The following is a 23,847-nucleotide window of genomic DNA, read 5'->3' as shown; positions in this document are numbered from 1 at the left end:
TTATCATGTGAAAGGTCCACTGGCTACCTCAGGACACATTTCCTCCCTTTTAGATTTTTTGATTTAATAATATTTATACCCTAGATGCTTAATTAATGGAGATTAAACTTGTTTGACCAAATACTGTGTCTGTGGTGTATACTACAGAACTCCCTGGAGGCAGTTGTGCTAGTAAGCTATTTCTTTTATTATTCTGATAAAAAGTAATTTGTTTTCCATCTTGGTGAAGATACTCTTCTAGGAAGTTGAAATTGTTCTTACCTAGAAGAAAGCAAATGCATTGTAATTGATTTTTTGTTGTTGTCATCCTTGGAAACATATTTCATTTGGTATGTATTCTGATTTCAGTGAGGAAAGAAAAGTAGGGAAGGGAAAATGTGGATAAGCACTTTTTTCTTTCTCACAATGTACCTATGAGGTAAGCCAAAATATTTTCTCTTTGCCATTTTAGAACTCACTGAAAGGGCCATCCTTTTTTAGCCAGGAGTTCTTCATTCCATTTAAAATGCAGGTGTAGGGAATTCCCTGGCAGGCCAGTGGTTAGGACTCTGTTTCACTGCCGTGGCCCGAGTTCAATCCCTGGTTGGGGAACTCAGATCCTGCAAGCCGTGCAGTGCGGCCAAAAAAAAAAATGCAGGTGTAATTTTTGTCTCTGAAAACTTTGTGCTTGGGCTTCCTTGGTGGCGCCGTGGTTAAGAATCCGCCTGCCAATGCAGGGGACACGGGTTCGAGCCCTGGTCCAGGAAGATCTCACATGCCACGGAGCAGTTAAGCCCGTGCGCCACAGCTACTGAGCCTGTGCTCTAGGGCCCGTGAGCCACAACTACTGAGCCCACGCGCCACAACTACTGAAGCCCACGCACCTAGAGCCCGTGCTCTGCAACAAGAGAAGCCACCGCAATGAGAAGCCCGCGCACCGCAATGAAGAGTAGCCCCCACTTGCCGCAACTAGAGAAACCCCGCGCACAGCAATGAAGACCCAACACAGCCAAAAATAAATAAAATAAATAAATTTTAAAAAAAGAAAAAAAAACTTTGTGCTTTGGGGAACGCTGGGCTTATTAAATTGTTCCTATGCCCTTACAGTAAGGAACTGCTCCTTTGGTTGAGGAGGTGGTTTCTGGCCTCCAAGTTGAGGGCTCTATCATCCTATGCTCTTTGAAGGCAAGGTTTTCCCTCCTGTTTGTTAGTTCAGTTCTTGTACACAGTAGCTTCTTTAGCTTCTTAGTGAATATCGATGGTTTGAATGGAAAATTTAGGTTCAGCTAGAATATTTAAAGACTGCTTAATGATTGATTTATTTACCTCTTGCTACCTGTAGGGTGACCAAAAATTTATTTTTCTAACAGTAACGTGTTCAAACAAAACGTGGATACTTTTGGAAGTGAGAAGAGAGAGACTATTAGTAATTATGTTTCAGACAACAGGCATAAACTTGAACTGTCTTGGGCAAACCAACTATGAGGTAGGGTCACCCTAGTCTTTTTGTTGTTTTATCATAGCAGAGTCTATGGTAAAGAATTGGGTGGTGAAGAATTGGGGCTTTTGAGTCACTGATAATACATCCGAGTTCTAATTCTAGCTTGGGCAAGTTAACCTAACTAAAATGAGAATACGGTTTAAATTACTGTAAGGATTAAACGAGCTAGTATTATTAAAGCACATAGGACAGAAAACTCTTCACACTAGTGTGCTCTTATTCAGTGTCAAGTCCCTTGTCCTCTCTTCTCATCATGCCATAACGAGACTTTTTACTTTCAGCCGAGACTGGCTTTTTTTTAAGATTATGTGAAACATTTCAGCGAATGCAGAAATGTTTTTTGGCTGAGCCATTGAGCTTATTTTTTGTTAAAGTTGTATAATTATGGTGGGCAGGAAATAATAGATCCTAGTTGCTCTTACTCTTTCTCAAAACATTCATGAAAAACTTTTTTCCCCGATTATTTTTTGTAGAATTCCTAAAAGATATTTTAATAGTTTATAAAATATAAACTATCTGTATATAATATTTAATAGCAATAGAAAGAAGTCGCTGGTAACCTTTATTTCAGCGAAATGGAATGATACAAGTAAGTTTTTTTGGTTAGAAAAAAATGATTTAAATGAGAATTTTATTAAGTTTCTTGTCAATATTTATACCGTACAGAATTACGTATTTTCTTTTGGAATTTGAATTATTTTTCCCCCTGTATTTTTTATATTTTGCTAGTTTAATCCATTTTAATTACTTTTGATTTTAAAATTTTATTTATTTATTTATTTTTGGCTGCGTTGGGTCTTTGTTGCTCTGCGCGGCTTTCTCTAGTGTGGCGAGCAGGGGCTACTCTTCACTGCAGTGCGCGGGCTTCTCATTGCAGTGGCTTCTCTTGTCGCGGAACATGGGCTCTAGGCACGCGAGCTTCAGTAGTTGGTGGCACGCAGGCTCGGTAGTTGTGGCGCATGGGCTTTGTTGCTCCGCGGCATGTGGGATCTTCCCAGACCAGGGATCGAACCCGTGTCCCTTGCATTGGCAGATGGATTCTTAACTACTGCGTCACCAGGGAAACCCTAATTACTTGTGATTTTTAAAAAAGGAAACTAAAGAAAAGCAGTTTTTGTTGTACTTTGTGCATTAATACGAAGATCCACATTGTGAACCAAAGGGAAGTATTCTGGTACTAAAAACTTCCAACTACTTCTGGTATTGCATATGATTCCTTACTTAGTAAACAACAGATAATAAGGTAATGCAGAAAGACCTAGGGTAAAGAACAATCACAACAGTAATAGATCCAACTAAGAAAACTAAGAGAAATGGGGATTATTTAGTATGTCCATTTAAGTATACAGTAAATTGTTGCTGCCTGTAAAATATTGGAGAGTTAGGGAAGATACTCTTGCTAATTTTAACAGCAAGGGATGCTGGTTAAGCACAGCATATGTTATGGGAGCTTTTTAGTATCTACTTTTAGTACGTAGTAGCTTTTAGTATCCTGGTACTGGAGAAATACAAAAAATACTTTAAAGTGCCATGGCTAGAAATCAAATCCTAATCTAAGCTGCAAAAGGGAAAGTGTAATCAGGATCTTCTGGAGTAATTCTGGGTGGCCTTGGAACCCATCAGACTTCCATGAGAATCCTGGTTAAGTTTACAACGTTTGTGTTAAAGGGAATTTGCACCTTTATTTGGCGTGGATATGGCAGAGAGAGCCACTACCCCTGATTACATATAATTTGCCGCAATGCCCTCTTTCTACAGACTGATTTTTTAAATACCCTTGCAAACTGATAAAGAATGAAACCAAGCAAAGAATGATTAACAATTTTTTTAATGTAGAAGTTTTTAATTTTGATGAAGTCAGTTTATCAATATTTTCTTTTATGGTTAGAGCTTCCTGTGTCCTATCTAATAAATTTTTACCTACATCAAGGTCACAAAGATATGTTCTTACGTTTTCTTTTAGAAGCTTTATCATTTTAACTTTTTATTTAAGTCTGATTGATCTCTCACTTCACTTTTGTGTATGGTATGAGGTGTAGGGGTTTGAGGTTCAATCTCTCCCCTTCCCCTCCTCCATATAGATGTCCAGTGTTCCAGCACCATTTGTCAGAAAAACTTTCCTTTTCCTGTTGAATTGTTTTAGTGCCTTTGTCAAGAACAGTGTGACTGTAGGTGTGGGTCTCTTTCTGGGCTCTATTCTGTACCATTGATTTGTCTATCCTTATGCCAATGCGGTACCATCTTGATTACTGAAACTTTTAGTTAGTCTTGAAATCAATGTAAACTCCAACTTTGGTCATCTTTTCCAAACTTGTTTGGACTACTGTAGATCCTTTGTATTTCCATAAAAATTTTATTTTATTTTTGGCTGTACTGGGTCTTCGTTGCTGTGCGCCGGCTTTCTCTAGTTGCGGTGAGTGGGGGCTACTCTTCGTTGCGGTGTGCGGGCTTCTCATTGCGGTGGCTTCTCTTGTTGCAGAGCACGGGCTCTAGGCGCGCGGGCTTCAGTAGTTGTGGCTTGCGGGCTCTAGAGCGCAGGCTCAGTAGTTGTGGTGCACAGGCTTAGTTGCTCCGCGGCATGTGGGATCTTCCCAGACCAGGTCTTGAACCCATGTTCCCTGCGTTGGCAGGTGGATTCTTAACCACTGCGCCACCAGGGAAGCCCTATTTTATTTTACTTTTTAAAAATATTTGTTTATTTATTTGGTTGCACCGGGTCTTAGTTGCAGCCGGCAGGCTCCTTAGTTGTGGCTCACGGGCTCCTTAGTTGTGGCATGAGAGCTCTTAGTTGCGGCATGCATGTGGGATCTAGTTCCCTGACCAGGGATCGAACCCGGGCCCCCTGCATTGGGAGCATGGAGTCCCAACCACTGTGCCACCAGGGAAGTCCCCATATAAATTTTAGATGGAGCTTGTTAGTTTCTTCAAAAACCCTTCTGGGAGTTGATTGAGAAATCTATAGGTGAATTAGGGGAGAATGTACATGAAGGATGTAACAGTAATACGTATATCTGACAAAAGAATTATATCTATGATACATCAAGGACTTCTATAACTCAGTAATAAGACTAAAATTTTCTCAAATGTGGTCAAAAAATTTTAACAGACATTTCACAAGGGAATTTATACAAATGGCCATTAAGCGTGTGAAACAGTGCTCAGCTTCATCAGTCATCGGGGATGTACAAATGAAAACCACAGTGAGATATAATACCAAGTGTTGACAAAGATGGGAAGCAACTAGAATTCTTGCTCGGTGGTGGGAGTGTAAAATAGTAGAACCACTTTGGAAAATTGCTTGGTGGTTTCTTATAAGGGTAAACATATACCTACCTATGACCTAGCAGTTCCATTGCTAGGAATTTAAATACCCAAAGAGAAACGAAAACCCAAATATCCATCAACAGGCGAATAGATAAACAGATTGTGGTTATATTCATTCTTGTCATGGAATCTGGTTCAGCAACAAAAAGGAGTGAACTATATGTAGTAACATGGATGAATCTCAAAAACATACTAAAAGAAAAAGAATCCAGACACAAAAGTATACATGCAGTATGATTCCCTTTATATAATAAATTTCTAGTCTTATAGCGGTTACAGGTGAGGTCTCAGGAGTCAGATTGTCTGGATTCAAATCCACATTCCCTATTAAGTGGTATGACCTTGAGCAAGTTAGTTAACATGTGTAAGCCTTTGGTTCCTTATCTGTAAGTGGGATAATAATAGTAACAGTCTTTTTAAACAGAAAATTATCGGGTGGGTTCTATGTGTTGGAGGTATTATGCTACTGTTAGAATTTTGTAAGAACCCTCTATATGAGATTTAAATTTCTAAAGTGTTGCAACTATTTTTCACAATTTATCATTTACTTTTTAACTATTTTTTTTCTGTGCAGAAATGACACAGTTTAACATGTTTATTGAGGTATAATTCCCAGTTGATAAAATTCACCATTTAAAATGTATATGGTTTTAGTATATTCATTGGTTTTAATATGTTCACAGAGTTGCAACAGTTAATCTCAGTGTCAGTTTAGAACATTTTCATCAGCCCCCAAAGAAATTCCTGCTTATTAGCAGTCACACCCCATTCCCCATTTACCCCTGTCCCAACCCCCTGTCCCACACAACCACTGATCATTTTTTTGTTTCTATGGAGCTGCCTTTCTGGATAGCTCATAAATGTAACCATACAGTATGAGGCCTTTGTTTACTGGCTTGTTTATTTAGCATAATATTTTCAAGGTTCATCTATGTTACAGCAACTGTTAGTATTCCATCTCTTTCTATTGACAAATAATATTCCATTGTATGGATATACCACATGTTATTTATCCGTTCATCAGTTCATGGACATTTGTGTTGTTTCCACCTTTTGGCTATTGTGAATATTACTATGAAGATTCATGTCTAATTTTTTTTGTGGACCTATGTTTTCATTTCTCTTGGGTATACCTAGAAGTGGATTTGCTGGGTCAAAGGTTAACATGTTTAACCTTTTGAGAAACTGTCGGACTTTTCCCACATGGCTGCACCATTTTACATTCCCACTAGCAATGTATGAGTGTTCCAATTTCTCTACATCCTTGTCAACCCTTGTTACTATCTATCTTTTCTATTATAATCATTCTACTGGGTTTTATTGTGGTTTTTAAAATAAATTTATTTATTTATTTTTCTATTTATTTATTTATGGCTGTGTTAGGTCTTTGTTGCTGTGCGCGGGCTTTCTCTAGTTGCGGTGAGCGGGGGCTACTCTTTGTTGTGGTGCGCAGGCTTCTCATTGTCGTGTCTTCTCTTGTTGCGGAGCATGGGCTCTAGGCACGCAGGCTTCAGTAGTTGTGGCACATGGGCTCGGTAGTTGTGGCTTGCAGGCTCTAGAGCGCAGGCTCAGTAGTTGTGGCACACGGGCTCAGTTGCTCCGTGGCATGTGGGATCTTCCCGGACCAGGGCTCGAACCCGTGTCCCCTGCATTGGCACGTGGATTCTTAACCACTGCGCCACCAGGGAAGCCCTTTATTGTGGTTTTGATTTGTATTTCCCTGATGGCTAATGATGTTAAATCATCTTTTCATGTGCTTATTAGCCATTGAAATAGCCCCTTGGGAGAAATATCTATTCACATCCTTTGCCCATTCTTAATTAATTCATTTCTTAAAAAAAAAATTTTTGGCTGCGCCATGTGGCACGTGGGATCTTAGTTTCCTGACCAGGGATTGAACCTGCGTTCCCTGCGGTAGAAGTGCCAAGTCTTAACCAACTGGACCGCTAGGGAAGTCCCCTTTGCCCATTTTTAAATTGGGTTACTTGTCTTTTTGTTACTGTGTTTTAAGAGCTTTTAAAAATATATTCTGGGTATCAGTCCCTTATCAGATATATGATTTGCAAATATTTCCTCCTATTTGTGAGTTTTCAATTTCTTGATAGTATCATTTACAGCACTAAAGATATTAAGTCCAGTTTATCTGTTTTTCCGTTTGTTGATTTTGCAATTGGTATATTATCTAAGAAGCCGTTATCTCATCCAAGGTCATGAAGATTTACCCTTATGTTTCCTTCTAAGAGTTTTATAGTTTTTGCTCTTAAATTTAGGTTTGTGATCTCTTTTGAGTTAATTTTTGTGTGTAGTGTAAGGAAGAGTTCCAACTTCATTCTTTTTGTATGTTACTGTACAGTTGTCATGGCACCATTTGTTGAAAAGGCTGTTCTTTCCCCATTGGATTATCTTGACACCCTTGTGGGACATCAGTTGACTATAAATGTAAGGGTTTATTTCTGGACTCTCAATTGTTCCACTGATTTATATTTCTAGCCTTACATCAGCACCACACATCTTAATACCTACTACAGCTGTGTAGTAAGTTTTTTTTTTTTTTAAGTGAGTTCTGTCTCCACCTGTTTCTTTCTTTTTCTTTTTTTAAATTTATTTATTTTTATTTATTTTTGGCTGCGTTGGGTCTTTGTTGCTGCGTGCGGGCTTTCTCTAGTTGTGGTGAGCAGGGGCTATTCTTCGTTGCGGCGTGCGGGCTTCTCATTGCGGCGGCTTCTCTTGTTGTGGAGCATGGGCTCTAGGCGCGTGGGCTTCAGTAGTTGTGGCATGCGGGCTCTAGAGCGCAGGCTCAGTAGTTGTGGTGCATGGGCTTAGCTGCTTCATGGCATGTAGAATCTTACTGGACCAGAGCTCGAACCTGTGTCCCCTGCATTGGCAGGCGGATTCTTAACCACTGCGCCACCAGGGAAGCCCCGTGTAGTAAGTTTTGAATCAGAAGTATGAATCCTCCAACTTTGTCATTTTCAAGATTGTTTTGGCTATCCTAGGTCCCTTGAATTTCCATATGAATTTTATTTTATTTTTATTTATTCTTTTGGCCATGCCGTGGCTTGCAGGATCTTAGCTCCCTGACCAGGGATAGAAACCAGGTCACAGCAGTGAAAGTGCTGAGTCTTAACCACTGGACCGCCAGGGAATTCCCTGAATTTTATTTTATTTTTTTAAAATTTATTTATTCATTTTTGGCTGCATTGGGTCCTTGTTGCTGCGTGCGGGCCTCCTTTAGTTGCAGTGAGCGGGGGCCACTCCTCGCTGCAGTGCGCGGGCTTCTCATTGTGGTGGCTTCTCCCGTTGCGGAGCATGGGCTCCAGGCGCGCGGGCTTCAGTAGTTGTGGCTCTCAGGCTCAGTAGTTGTGCCTTGTGGGCTCCAGAGCGCAAGCTCAGCAGTTGTGGCGCGCGGGCTTAGCTGCTCCACAGCATGTGGGATCTTCCCGGACCAGCGCTCGAACCTGTGTCCCCTGCACTGGCAGGCGGATTCCCAACCACTGTGCCACCAGGGAAGTCTCTCCCTGAATTTTAGAATCAGCTTGTCTATTTCTGCAAAAAAACTCAGCTTGGATTATGATATTTTGATAGGAATTACATTTGATTTGTATATTTTTGAAATGTTAAAAATGTTAAATCATTTGATCCATGACCCATGGGATGTCTTTATTTATTTAGTTCTTTAATTTCTTTCAACAGTGTTTTGTGGTTCTTTGGTTAAGTATTTTGTTCTTTTTGATGATATATTTTTTTTTAAATTTATTTATTTATTATTTATCTTTGGCTGTATTGGGTCTTTGTTGCTGAGCGTGGCTTTCTCTAGTTGCATCGAGCGGGAGCCACTCTTCGTTGTGGTGCACGGGCTTCTCGTTGCGGTGGCTTCTCTTGTTCAGGAGCTCGGGCTCTAGGCACGCGGGCTTCAGTAGTTGTGGCTCGTGGGCTCCAGAGCGCAGGCTCAGCAGTTGTGGCACACGGGCTTAGTTGCTCCGCGGCATGTGGGATCTTCCCGGACCAGGGCCCGAACCTGTGTCCCCTGCATTGGCAGGCGGATTCCCAACCACTGCGCCACCAGGGAAGCCCTGATGATATTTTAAATGGAATTATTTTCTTAATTTCATTTTCAGATTGTTCATTACTAGTATATAGAAATATAATTGATTTTTGTATATTGATATTGTATCCTACAAGATTACTGAGCTTATTTATTAGTTCTAATCATTTTTTTTAGTGCATTCCTTAGGATTATCTATCTGTGTACAAGATCATGTCATCTATAAATATAGTTTTACTTCTTTCTTTCCAATCTGGGTTCCTGCACTCTCTCCCTCCCTCCCTTCCTTCCTTTTCCTATTTGCCCTGGCTAGAATTTTCAGTCAGTTTTGAATAGAGGTTGTGAAAGCAGACAGCCATGTCTTGTTCCTGGTCTTAAGGGGGATAGCATTGTCTTTCACTATTAGGTCTGGTGTTAGCCATGAGTTTTTCATAAATGTCCTTTATCAGGTTGAGGGAGATCTCTTCCTTTTTTTTTTTTTTAATTTTATTTTTTAGCCGCACCGTGTGGCATGTGGGATCTTAGTTCCCCAACCAGGGATCAGACCCGTGCCCCCTGCAGTGGAAGGACGGAGTCTTAACCACTAGACCATCAGGGAAGTCCCAAGGGAGTTCCCTTCTGTTCCTAGTTTATTGAGTGTTTTTATTTTGGAATGGTGTTGGATTTTGTCAAATCATTTTTCTGTTTCTGTTGAGATGATCAAGTGGGTTTTATGCTTTAGTGCAGTATAGCATATTGACTGATTTGCAGATATTACACCAACCTTGCATTCTTAGGATAAATTCTACCTTAGTAATAGTGTATTATTCCTTTTATATGCTGCTGCATTCAGCATATAATACAGTTGACTCTTGAACAATGTGGGTTTGAATTGCATGGGTCTGCTTATATGTGGATTGTTTTTCAATAACTGCTTACTGCACCATCTATGGTTGGTTGAATCCATGAATGCAGAACTGTGGATATGGAACCTTAGTTATGGAACTGCGCATATGGAGGGCTGACTGTAAAGTTATATGTGGATTTTCAACTGCAAGGAGGGTCAGTGCCCCAAACCCCCATGTTGTTCAAGGGTCACCTGTATTTTGTTGAGGATTTTTGTGTCTGTATTAAAAGAGATATTAGTCTGTATAGTCATCCCTCGGTATCCATGGGGAATTGGTTCCAGGACCCCCTGCAGATACCAAAATTTGTGGAAGCTCAAGTCCTTTATATAAAATGGTAGAGTCAGCTCTCCATATCTGTGGGCTCTGCATCTGTGGATATGGAGGGCTGACTGTAGTTTTCTCTTGATGTCTTTGCCTGGTTTTGAAATCAAGGTAATGCTGGTGTCATAGAGTTTTCTTTTCTGTTATTTGGAAGAGTTTGCGAAGGATTGGTATTAATTCTACTTTAAATGTTCGGTAAAATTCACCGGTAGAGCAATTAGGCATGGGCTTTTCTTTGTGGGGAGTTGGAAGCATTAAATTTTAGATGATTGTATTCATCACACTTCTCATTTTCTGTTCATTTGATCATACAGAAGAATCCATATCCTAACCTGCTGTTTCCTCATTCAGAGTTGTAGGTGTTTGTAAATAATGCAGATTCCTCACTTAACATTAAACATAGTCTGACACTCATGAGTAATACTTTTTTCCTGAACTCCCATGGCACTTTATCTCTACATCTCTTAAGTGACTTCCCATGTGTGGTTTTTATTGTGGTTATTTATGTTTGAGCCTTAAATTCCCTATTAGACTAAATTCTCTGAAGGAAATATCTTTTTCTACACTACACTTAGAGTTCAGCAATTGAATAGCTGAATGAGTGAAATGTTGCTTTAATATTCATGTGAAAATAGCATCTCCATTCTTTTTTTGTCTTATTTCTGTCTTTTAAAATATTATGGAGTTTATTTATTTGGCCTGATCACGCTATTTGTGCCATAGCTCTGCAAATTATCAGTGTAGCCTGTGGCTCTGATTCAGTAAATCACGTTCAGTCGTAATAGGTTTGGGTTACAGATTGCCTGAGTTAGGGGGGAGTGCAGGTGGGAAAGCCAGATATTTTGTTACCTTAATACTTGGCCTTTTATGTGAGCTACAGCCTATAACCTGCTACAGACTGTCTTTAGTCCTTTAAATGCTTTAAAGCTATAGTTGTTCTCACAAGAGCTGTACCTTTACTCAGCCTTTTCTGTGCTAGTATTGATAAATTTAGGAATTACTTCTTTTTTTTAAATTTATTTTTATTTAATTTTTTTTTAATTTTTGGCTGCACTGGGTCTTTGTTGCTGTGCGCCGGCTTTCTCTAGTTGTGGAGAGTGGGGGCTACTCTTCCTTGCGGTGCGCGGGCTTCTCATTGCGGTGGCTTCTCCTGTTGCGGAGCACGGGCTCTAGAGTGCAGGCTCAGTAGTTGTGGCACATGGGCTCAGTAGTTGTGGCTCGCGGGCTCTAGAGCGCAGGCTCAGTAGTTGTGGCGCACGGGTTTAGTTGCTCCGCGGCATGTGGGATCTTCCCGGACCAGGGCTCGAACCCCTGTCCCCTGCATCGGCAGGCGGATTCTTAACCACTGCACCACCAGGGAAGCCAGGAATTACTTCTTAAAGGCAGTTATGATTGAACTCTCTTTAGATATCTGACTAATTCAGTGATTCTCAATCTGGTCTTCTCTGAGATATTTCAATGAGTATTTTGCGTAGAATGGTCAAATAAGTTGGGAATTCCTCTTGGAGAGAGACTAAGAGCACATTAGCATATTGAAGACTAAAGAATCTTAAGTCTGACTTCAATGCATTAATATTTTTAATATTCATGGTCATTTGTTAATATCTTGAGGTCGTACTCAGAGAAGCAAACTTTGGGAAATGCTTCTCTAAATGATTGGTATGAAACCAATTTGGGGTAGCATTTATAAAGAGAAATCAGAAGTGAAAATAGAGTTAAGTTTGGAAAGTCTAAATGTGTAGGTCTTAGGACAAATACTTAATGGTCATAATTGTGACTGAGTATTTTATTAGGTGGTCATGATATATCATGTTCTTAACCATTGCTGTTAGGAAAAAAAGATTAAAAAAAATTAAAATCCAAAGTAAAATCAGTTTCTTAGACTAGGCTACCGTTTGAACGGTGCCTCTTAGCTCATCTCTATTCAGAGATAGGATGGCTTTCCCTCCAAGTAGGTATCTTTGTTAGGCTTTTCATTTGGAGGAAGACGGAAATTCTGTCCTCAGCTAAGAATTGGCAGTTGATGCAGGTGTCCTTCAGGTTCTTGTCTAGAAGTAACACCTTGGTCTCTCACCTCCCCATATTTATCTAGACTTGCCTGAGAGACAAATTTTAAGGAGGATTCCCTGAAAGATACTCAGTTCATGCATTCTCCTGTTCTTGTTCAACAAGGATGGATAATGAATGATTGAACACATTCTGCTTAAGTTACCCGACTTTTGTTATCTTTTGATTTGTCTTATTTAAACTTTTGTCCCCAAATCATGTGTCCAGGATATGAGTAGAGACCTATGGTCATTGACTACAGATTGTCTTTATACAGAAAGTAACATTAGAACTAGAGTTTTGTAGCCTTGACATTTAAGACTGTGCTTTGAAAAGCAAATTAATATGGTCATTTGTAAATATCAGAACCAAATAGATTCATGAGATAGGGACTCTTTGCCCACATAGTTTAGTAAGTTTGTTTAGTAAGGGAGCTAAGGTGTGCGTGTATACAGTTAATAGACTGTAAGATCATAGAAGTGCCATGCTTTCCATAAATAACCATACAGATGTTCAAAGAAGAGAATAGTCTTAGCTAAGAATAATCTAAAAGTGTTTCCTGGAACAGTGCATCTCATTTTGTCTTTGAAGGATTTCATTTCAGCTTGGTGAGACTTTTCTTACAGAGACGTTATTCATAGGATAAGGGCAAGACAGCATCCATAAAGGCATAGCAGTAATTAGAGAGTGCAGAGCAGTTCAGTCCAGGACCATATATGGATACAGGTAGGTAAGTCTGATACATGTGAGTATGATTTGAAGGCAAACACTTTACCATGGATATCAAGCTTAGTCAGGGGACCTGAAGGGTGATCACAGTCCAGCTGCAGGATAATCAGAATTAAAGAGCCAGAGTTCAGGGTATGGACCAGGCCAATCAATGGTGAATTGCTCTAACATCATGTATTAATCCTTTGAAACAACAGTAAGAGCCTGTGGTTGGATGAGTTTTAAAGAGCTCTTCACGTGAATATTGGGATGGAAGTTAAGAGACATTTTCAGGGTATTCTTAATTTGTGTCGAGTATAGGGAAATAGTAAAATTGGAAAAGTAGCTTGAAGCCAGATGATAAAGGTCTTTGAATCTCAGGTTGAGGAATTTAGACTTCATTGGATTTTGGAAAGCTGTTGTGGGATAACAACATAATCAGAGTGATGTTTTGGGAATACTGATCTGGAAGTAGCTGCAAAGATGGATCAGAGGGAGAAGTACCTGGAGGTGGGAAGCCAAATTAGGAAGCAGTAGTCTGGGTGTGTGAGTACATGTGAATGTACTTAATGCCACTGAATTTTCTACTTACAAATGATTAAAATGGTAACTTTTATGTTACGTATATTTTACGACAGTAAAAATCTAATCAAACACTTTAAAAATATTCCTTGACTCTCCAGATATCATCATAAGACTTCTTCTTGGGGCTTCCCTGGTGGCGCAGTGGTTGAGAATCTGCCTGCCAATGCAGGGGACACAGGTTCGAGCACTGGTCTGGGAAGATCCCACATGCCACGGAGCAACTGGGCCCGTGAGCCACAATTACTGAGCCTGCGCGTCTGGAGCCTGTGCTCCGCAAAAAGAGAGGCCGCGATGGTGAGAGGCCCGCGCACCGCGATGAAGAGTGGTCCCCACTTGCCACAACTAGAGAAAGCCCTCACACAGAAACTAAGACCCAACACAGTCATAAATAAATAAATAAATAAATAAATAAAAGAACGTGAATTTCTAAAAAAAAAAAAAAAAAAAAAAAGACTTCTTCTTGTGGAGATATGTCAAGAACTTCATGCACCTCCTCCTTTAGCCTTGTGGAAATAAGAAAGTGCTATTTCATGGTTGCTGTTTCAACTATCAATGGTGATATGCTACAAAGGTGATTCTGGGAGAATCAGAATATAGGATTGATGTGTACTTGGTGTCACAGGGGGCACATTGAGCATTGTAAGACCATACAAGTAACTGTTCTTTCCTGGACAAATTGGTTTTGACTTCATGTTATTATGCAGCCCAGATACTGAGGAATTATTTTAAAAAGTAGTTCCTTTTGAATCACCCAGTATTTCTTTGTAGTCATACCTTCATACCGCCTTAATTAGGACCATTTTTATTATCAGCTAAATTAAGTAGAGCATAATATCAATTTTTTTCAATAAATTTATTTTATTTTATTATTATTATTTTTATTTTTGGCTGCACTGGGTCCTTGTCGTTGCACGCGGGCTTCCTCTAGTTGCGGCAAGTGGGGGCTACTCTTTGTTGCAGCGCGCGAGCTTCTCATTGCGGTGGCTTCTCTTGTTGTGGAGCACGGGCTCTAGGCACGTGGGCTTCAGTATTTGTGGCATGCAAGATCAGTAGTTGAGGCTCGCAGGCTCTAGAGCACAGGCTCAGTAGTGGCACACGGGCCTAGTGGCTCCACGGCATGTGGGATCTTCCCGCACCAGGGCTCAAACCCGTGTCCACTGCATTGGCAGGCGGATTCCTAACCACTGCGCCACCAGGGAAGCCTGAGCATAATATCAGTTATTTTGTAATAAAATCTTAGGAGGGCTCTTTCCGTTCGGCGCGCCACTGAAGATCTTGGTGTCGCCATGGGCCGCCACCCCGCCCGTTGTTACCAGTATTGTAAGAACAAGCCGTACCCAAAGTCTTGCTTCTGCCGAGGTGTCCCCGATGCTAAAATCTGCATCTTTGACCTGGGGCGGAAGAAGGCAAAAGTGGATGAGTTCCCACTCTGTGGCCACATGGTGTCGGATGAGTACGAGCAGCTGTCCTCTGAAGCCCTGGAGGCTGCCCGTATTTGTGCCAACAAGTACATGGTGAAAAGCTGTGGCAAAGATGGTTTTCACATCCGAGTGAGGCTCCACCCCTTCCACGTCATCCGCATCAACAAGATGTTGTCCTGTGCTGGAGCTGATAGGCTCCAGACAGGTATGCGCGGTGCCTTTGGAAAGCCCCAGGGCACAGTGGCCAGGGTCCACATTGGCCAGGTCATAATGTCCATCCGCACCAAGCTGCAGAACAAGGAGCATGTGATTGAGGCCCTCCGCAGGGCCAAGTTCAAGTTCCCTGGCTGCCAGAAGATCCACATCTCCAAGAAGTGGGGATTTACTAAGTTTAATGCAGATGAATTTGAAAACATGGTGGCAGAAAAGCGGCTCATCCCAGATGGCTGTGGGGTCAAGTACATCCCTAATCGTGGCCCCCTGGACAAATGGCGGGCCCTGCACTCGTGAGAGCCTTGGCACTGCCCCCTCCCTACCCATGCCCACCAATAAACTCTACTTTCTTGTCCCTGTAAAAAAAAAAAAAAAAAAAAAAAAAAAAAAAAATCTTAGGAGGGTGCCAAGCAACAATTTTTTTTCTTTTTTTTTTATTGAACTATAGATGATTTACAATATTGTGTTAGTTTCAGGTGTACAGCATAGTGGTTCAGTTACACATACACACACAATAAATCCTTGTTGTTTATCTATTTTAATATAGTGGTGTGTATCTGTTAATTCCATACTCCAGACTTATCCCCCTCCCCTCTTTCCCCTTTGGTAACCATAAGTTTGTTTTCTATGTCTGTGAGTCTGTTTTTGTTTTGTAAATAAGTTCATTTGTATTATTTTTTAGATTCCATGTATAAGTGATGGCATATAATATTTGTCTTTCTCTATTTGACTTCACTAGTATGATAATCTCTAGGTCCATCCATGTTGCTGCAAATAGCAATATTTCACTCTTTTTCTGGCTGAATAATATTCCATTGTTTATGTATACTACATCTTCTTTATCCATTCATCTGTTGCTTCCATGTCTTGGCTATTATAAATAGTGCTACTATGAACATTGCGGTGCATGTATCTTTTCGAATTAGAGTTTTTGTCTTTTCTGGATATATGCCCAAGAGTGGGATTGCTGGATCATATGGTAACTTTATTTTTAGTTTTTTTTTTTGTTTTTTTTTTTTTTAGTTTTAGTTTTTTAAGGAACCTCCATCCAACAGTGTAGGAGGGTTCCCTTTTCTCCACACCCCCTCCAGCATTTATTATTTGTAGACTTTTTGATGATGGCCATTCTGATGGGTATGAGGTGATACCTCATTGTAGTTTTGATTTGCATTTCTCCGATAATTAGCATTGTTGAGCATCTTTTCGTGTTCCTGTTGGCCATCTGTATGCCTTCTTTGGAGAAATGTCTATTTAGGTCTTCCAAGCAGCAATTTTATATGCTTTAATTTGTATGTATGTGTATCAAGATGAATTATATGTATTCTCTAAGATAGTTTTGCTTTATTTTTAAAACCAAGTTTCTTTGAAATCTTCTGGAATGGGTACCTGTTAGGTCTCATTTTGAAAAGTAGAATTTATTGAAGTCCTTTATAAAAGACTTTTATAAAAAAGTCTTTTATAAAGACTTTTATAAAAAATATTTAAAGTATTTTTAAAAAATTTATTTAGTTAGTTAGTTTTGGCTGTGTTGGGTCTTCATTGCTGTGCGCGGGCTTTCTTTTTAGTTGCGGCGAGCAGGGGCTACTCTTCCTTGCAGTGTGTGGGCTTCTCATTGCAGTGGCCTCTCTTGTTGTGGAGCACGGGCTCTAGGTGCACGGGCTTCAGTAGCTGTGGCTCACGGGCTCTAGAGTGCAGGCTCAGTAGTTGTGGCGCATGGAGCTGCATGTGGGTTCCTCCCGGACCAGGGCTCGAACCCGTATCCCCTGCATTGGCAGGCGGATTCTCAACCACTGCACCACCAGGGAAGCCCTAAAGTATTTTTTAACCTTCTTTTTTCTTTAACTGTTCCCAAGATTGATATTTTATATACCATGAAATTTACCTCATTTAAATGTACAATTCAGTGATTTTTAGCAAAATTACAAAATTGTGCAAACATCACCACAATGTGGATTTACATTTCTACCTCCCCTAAAAAAGATCTCTAGTATCCATTGGTAGTTACTCCCCCTTTGTACCCCCAGTGAACCACTGATCTACTTTTTGTCTCTATAGATTTCCTTTTCTGGGTATTTCATATAAATGGAATTCTACAGTATGTGGTCTTTTGTGTCTGGCTTCTTTTACTTAACATAAAATTTTGAGGTTCATTCATGTTATTGCATGTATCAATTGTTTATTCCTTTTTATTGCTGAATAGTATTCTGTTGTCCAGGCATACCATATTTTGTTTATCCATTCACCATTTGATGGACATTTAGATTATTTCACTTTTTGACTATTATGAATAATAACTGCTGTGAACATTCACATGAAAGGCTTTGAGTGGTGGACATGTGTTTTTATTTCTCTTGAATAGATAACTAGGAGAAGAAGTGCTAAGTCATATGGTAACTATATTCAAATTTTCAATCAACTGCCAAACTTTTCTATAGTGGCTATAATATTTTACATTTTCACCAGCAATGTATGAGGGTTTCAGTTCCACATCTTCCCCAACAATTGTTATTGTCTTTTTACTGTAGCTGTTCTAGTGGGTATAAAGTGGTATCCCTCTGTAATTTTAATTTGCAATTTTTGATGTTGAGCATCTCCATGTGCCTGTTAAGCCATTTGTATATCTTCTTTGGTAAAATGTCTGTTCAAAGTCTTTTGCCCATTTTTTAGTTGAGTTATCTTTTTACTGAGTTGTAAGAGTTCTAAAGACATATCTAAAGTCATGAGGATTTTTTTTTTCTTGTAGAAGTTTTATATTTTGGGGTTTTACACCTGGGTCTCTGATCCATTTTGAGTTAATTTTTGTGCATGGTATGAGGTAATGGTTTAAATTCAACTTTTATATGTGCTGTATATTCAGTTGTCCAGCACAATTTGTTGAAGACTGTCCTTTCCCCCATTGAAATTGCCTTGGCACCTTCATTGAAAATTAATTGACCATAAATGTAACGGTTTATTTCTGGATTTTTCAGCTCTATTTCATTGGTCTATGTGGTTATCCTTATGCCAGTACCACACTGTCCTGGTGACTGTAGCTTTATGATATATTTAAAATCAGAAAGTATAAGTGAGTAAGCCCTGTACTTTTTCAAAATTATTTTGACTATTCTAATTCTTTTGTGTGTCCATATAAATTTAATAATCAGCTTGTCAATTTCTGGGGAAAAAAAAAGAAAAGCCTGCTAGGATTTTAATAGGGATTATGTTGAATCTGTGGCTCAACTGGGAGAGAATTTTTAACATTCTCTTAAGGAGAAAGATTGTATTAGGAAATTTTTAAAATCTGTAATAAAAAGAGAAGACAACTCAAGATAAAGATGTTCTGGTTTCCTTTAAAGATTATACCTTAATTTATTAGATTATGAACTTTTACAAGTAACTTACTATTTATTGAGTACTCACTGTATGTCAGATGGTGGGCTAATTGCTCTGTGTTGTCCCATTATTTAATCTTGGCTCAACCCCTTAACTCTTTAAAAATAACCAGTTATAAGGTAGAAGATGTTACATGAAAGACAGTTGGGGGGAAGGTTGTTACACTGATTGATTCTCTAGTGAAGACGTTTTGAGTCTAACATTGTCCTTAACAACATAAGGTAGCAAAGAGAATGCTCAGGTTTCTCACCCTCACTTTTATTCTCTTTGCTCCAGTTTTCTGAATCATCTCTAAATCTTTTTACTTTATGACATGTTTATAAGGGATTGTAAAATACTCTGCCAGTATATCTATTCCCTTGTAAGTGGACTACCTCACACATATGTATGAATGTAAATACAAAGTGAAAAAGGGAGCAGCTGTTTTGAAGGGTGATGCTGAGAACATGTGCTCCTCTGTGAGGTGTACAGCAGTGAACTTGTGGTACAGATTTGGATAGTTGTGAGTAATTATTAATTGTAAGATGAAAGAGAATTGAGTATAAATTTTAAGGCACTGCTTCAGAAAAGTATCATGAATTTTCATTGTGACAGGTGACAGTATTTCTATAGTTTGGTGTTTTTCTCATCCTTTTAACTTCTGCATTTGCATTAGGAGGCAGTGCCTAACAAGAGCTTTATCATGGTCTTTCTATAGACTGCTGTATTCTCTTCTTGTGTCTAGAAGGTCTGATTTCTCTTCACATTGATAGCAAGCAGGCAAAATAAAGGGAGAATGAATAGCATTTCATCTTTCACTACTCATCTCCATTCTGCAGCCGTGCAGTCGGAAACCCTTGTGCATGAAGACAGATTTGTTCTATGGCCTCGGAGTTGGGTGCCGGGGACGATGGCGGCTTCACTGAGCTGGCAAAGCCCCTCTATCTTCAGTACCTGGAGAGGGCCCTCCGGTTGGACCATTTCCTGCGACAAACATCAGCCATCTTCAACAGGAATATTTCTAGGTATGGTATTCCGTCTTCCCAATATAACGTTTCCCCACATTTCTGATTCCCATTATTCCTGTAGATTTTATGGTTTAAGTATCTTATGGGTTTTGGGATGTTTGATTTTTTTTTTCCTTCTTTCTGTCAAATAAAATACAGTCAGCTTAATCAAAGGATCAGTTTCTTCTGTAAAGTGTTCAGTCTACTAACCATAAATTATAATATTTTGCTGGGTCAGCTGTTATTGTGGATTCACCATTCTTCAATTTATAGTGATGAAAGTGAAGATGGACTGGATGACAATAATCCTTTATTACCCCAATCTGGGGATCCCTTGATACAAGTTAAGGAAGAACCTCCAAATTCATTGCTTGGTGAGACTTCTGGAGCAAGTAGTTCTGGAATGTTAAACACATACTCATTGAATGGAGTTCTACAGTCAGGTCAGTGTGGTGTGAAATCCCTCTTTGGACTATCAGTTCTTTTGGGGCAGGTGTCCTTTCATTTTTTTATTCTTTATGTTTCTTTACACAGAAACAAAATCTGACAAAGGGAATTTATATAACTTCTCTAAGTTGAAGAAAAGCAGAAAGTGGCTAAAGGTAAGAGATAAGGCAGAATGTTTATAATTCAAATAACCTACTAAAATTACAAATAGAAGGATAAGTTACTGACTAATTATGGCACATTGGCAGAGATTTTCCTAGACATGAGTCTTTTATTCTGGGTGTGGTTTTTCAAGGGATTATAAGAGAAAACTCTAGAGGACTCAACGGAAGTTCATTTTAGCAAACATTTTTGGGAATGAAGCCCTATACTGAGCGAGGGAGTACAGAAATATATCAGATAAGATCCTTGCTCTCACTGGCTTGTAATCAGGATTATTAATCTATTTTTTTTATTAGTCACTGAGTAGTTCATTCATTCAACAGATGTTGATTGGCGCATACTGCCTTGGGAGATACTGTTGTAGATAGATAGGGTTCCTGCCCTGAGGAGCTTACCCTGAGGCGCTTACACTCTAATGTAGGGAGGCAGTGAGTAAGTCTGTAAATAAATAAATACAGTTTCTTTAAAGAGGTAACATTTCAACTGATTGCTGAATGATCAGAAGGAACTATCTGAAGGTTTAAGATAAGAGCATTTCAATCAGAAGGACCGATGGTAGGAAGTCCTGAGAAAGGAAGCAACTTGGTATGTTTGGGGAAGAAAGGAGGTTGGTATAGCTGGAGCACAGTAAATGAGAAGATAGTAGAAACTGAGGTTATTAGCTGATCACATTGGGCCTTGTACACTATGTTACGGAATTTGTATTTTAACTCTTGTTACAGTGCTAAGCAATTAGAGTGTTTGTTAGCAAGGCAGTGACAATCTCATTTATACTCTTAACAAGATTACTGTCATTAGCTAGACTGAATTAAGGATAGCATTTCTTTTATTGATACTAATTATTTCTCTATTTTATACTTTTTTTATGAAGAGCTCAAAGTAATTTAAAGGTAGTCTTTTATTTTTATCACCAGCCCCTTTAAAAGGCTCATGTGGAAAAGGCCTGAAAAGGCTCATGTGGAAAAGGCCTGATTAGCTTCACATCAATGAGGTTTTAAACTGTTGGGAATGCAGTAACCTTATGCTTGGCCATCACATTTTTAAAAATTGAGATGTAATTCACATGCCATAAAATCTACCCTTTTAAAGTGTGTATAATTTAATAATTTTTAGTACTTTCATAAAGTTAATACAGCCATTACCACTATCTAATTCCAGAACATTTTCAACACTCCAGGAAGAAACTCTGCTCATTAACAGTCACCCTTTCTCTACTTTCCCCAGCCCTTGGGAGCCACTAACCTGTTTTCTGTCTCTGTGGATTTGCCTATCCTGGACATTTCATATAAATGGAAACATAAAATGTGGCCTTTTATGTCTGGCTTCTTTTACTTAGCATGATGTTTTCAAGGTTCATTCATGTTGTGTGTTGTGGCACATGTCAGTACTACTTCCTTCATTTTAATGGCTGAATAATTCTTCGTTATCTGGATAATACCACATTTTGTTTATCCATTCATCAGTTAATGGATTTTGGGGTTGTTTCCCCTTTATTAGGCATCACAGCTTGCTTTCTATATTATACCTTTAGGCCCTATAGTAGTTTTTTAGGTTTTGTTTAGTTTTTTGCCTTGGTATTTGACATTTATTTAAATTATCTTATGTGTAGCATATGTACTAAGTGAAATTTAGCCTTGTTGCTGTTGATAGCATTTCTCATGTTTTGGCGCTCTTTATTAATTCATGACTTCTAGGTTTAATTGGTATCTTTTTGTTTTTTAGTTGAATTGGTAAAGAATAGTATAAGGGAAACTGGAATGACTATCCTCCAGCTGTTTTTGTCATTGTTTTGGGATCTGGAAAAAACCCTTGGATTATAAAAGGAATTGCTTCATATCAGAGGTTCCATTTCCATTTCCTCCCTTTTTCAGAGCATTCTGCTAAGCGATGAATCCAGTGAGGCAGATTCTCAGAGTGAAGACAATGATGAAGAAGAAGAAGAAGAAGAACTCAATCTCAGCAGAGAAGAACTTCATAATATGTTGCGACTGCACAAATACAAGAAACTTCACCAGAATAAGTATAGTAAAGACAAGGAGGTAAGGGTTTCAGGAGAAATCTCAGATTTTCATGCTGGGTATTTACTCTCTGGTTTATATTAATTGAACATACATCATTTTAACTTTATATTTAGATGGTGGTTGTGGTTGTTCTGATAATTGAAATATACTTCACATACTAAAAAAATTCAGTCTTTTAATGTACACAGTTCAGTTGGTCTTAGTATATTCAGAGAGTTTGTAACTATCATCACTTTCTAATTTCAGAACATTTTCTCACCCCAGAAAGAAATCTCATTTCCCTTAGCTCTTGCCCCTCATTCTTTCTTTTTTTTTTTTTTTTTTAATTTTTTTGCATTTAAAAATTTTTTGCTGTGTGGCTTGCAGGATCTCAGTTCCCCTACCAGGGATCGAACCCGGACCATAGCAGTGAACATGTGGAATCCTAACCACTAGGCCACCAGGGAACTCCCCCCCTCATTCCCTTTATTCCCCTCAGCCCCAGACAGCCATCAGTCCACCATTTGTCTCTATAAATGTGCCTATTCTAGACATTTCATACAAATGGAACAACATGTGTCCAGCTTCTCTCACTTAGCATAAGGTTTTCAGGGTTCATTCATATTGTAGCATGTATTAGTACCTCATTCCTTTTTATTACCAAGTAATATTCCATTATATGGACATAGTGCATTTTATTTATCCATGCATCATTTGATGAACTAATTGGATTGCTTCTACTTTTTGGGTTTTATGGATTGTAGCTATGAATAGTGACTTGTTTCACTTTTTGGCTCTTATGAATAATGCTGCCCTGAAGATTTGTGTGCAGATTTTCGGTGTGGACATGTATTTTTATTTCTCTTGGGTATATACCAAGGAAAAGAATTGCTGGGTCATATGATAACACTATGCTTACCCTTTGGGGGAACTGTCAGGCTGTTTTCCAAAGCAGCTGCACCATTTAAAATTCTTGTGGTTGCTTTTTAATGCAGTTGTTCTTTGGAAGTGTTCCTATCTTGGAAAAACTCCCTTTCTTCACATACTAACATTAGATTGATGATAGTTTTATGTGGCAACTATTTGAATGCTGTTACAAACGCCTTCTGATTTTTGTCAGGAGTGTAGCACTTTGTACATAATGAGCAATAGAATATTTGAAGACCTAAAACTTTCCAGCAATTAGTTAAGGTCCAAAGTTAGTTCAGAAAGCTTTGAATAATATGCTAAAAGTTATAAACCTGTAGAAGTAATAAATAGTAAGATGTATGAAGATGTATGACTTTTGACTTAGACAAGGAGTTCCTTTTTAAAGTACAATGCTAAGGCAGTTGGTGCTCAAAATACTTGGTCTTTTTTAAATTGAAGTAAAAGACACGTGGGAAAGTCCACAGATTTTAAGTTTACAGCTGTATGAATGCTTTAACAGAGGACCTTGTAATAGTTCTCCATGTCACTCTTCTATCCTAGTTTCAGTCTTTGAACAACTCATTTGCCTATAATTCAGGAAAGAGATTCTGCAGTGGACTACCTAATTTTATTTATCTTCGTATTTACCCGTTAGTAATAAGTCAGACAAAATTTGAGCTTTGGAGGTCAATTTGAATGAAATGTTTGAAAAGATTAATTACTCTCTGGACAGAAAAAAATAAGATTATTCATATGTTAGAATTCTGGTAACAAAGACACTATGTATAATATTGTCAGATTCTTAGTGGGAAATGAAGAGAGAAGACTTCAAAGATTGAAGAATTGTGATGGCTGGGGACTATTCAAACTAAATATAAGACTAAGAGCTGGGAAAGCAGGCATTAGAAACCTTAGTAAATCTGGGGACCTATTGGTAGTAG

At 38.9% G+C, this 23,847-nt stretch overlaps 1 protein-coding gene and 1 pseudogene across 5 annotated transcripts in view; both read left to right on the top strand.

The window, feature by feature from the left end:
• INO80 (INO80 complex ATPase subunit) overlaps nt 1-23,847 on the top strand; it is a 130,933-nt gene that overhangs the window by 8,924 nt on the left and 98,162 nt on the right. For all 4 annotated transcript variants that reach the window (XM_082387218.1, XM_082387216.1, XM_082387217.1 and 1 more), the window contains exons 2-5: nt 19,221-19,406; nt 19,662-19,831; nt 19,923-19,990; nt 21,869-22,036. In XM_082387218.1, coding sequence (XP_082243344.1) covers nt 19,264-19,406; nt 19,662-19,831; nt 19,923-19,990; nt 21,869-22,036 — 549 coding nt within the window. In that variant the 5' untranslated portion in view covers nt 19,221-19,263. The remainder of the gene's footprint in view (nt 1-19,220; nt 19,407-19,661; nt 19,832-19,922; nt 19,991-21,868; nt 22,037-23,847) is intronic.
• LOC309626517 (large ribosomal subunit protein uL16 pseudogene) lies at nt 14,641-15,385 on the top strand (annotated as a pseudogene). The gene has a single exon. The product of its transcript is annotated as a large ribosomal subunit protein uL16 pseudogene (transcript).

This window comes from Balaenoptera borealis (assembly GCF_965194805.1).
Source record: "Balaenoptera borealis genome assembly, chromosome: 3".
Lineage (NCBI taxonomy): Eukaryota > Metazoa > Chordata > Mammalia > Artiodactyla > Balaenopteridae > Balaenoptera > Balaenoptera borealis.
This window is presented reverse-complemented; position numbering and strand designations above follow the sequence as displayed.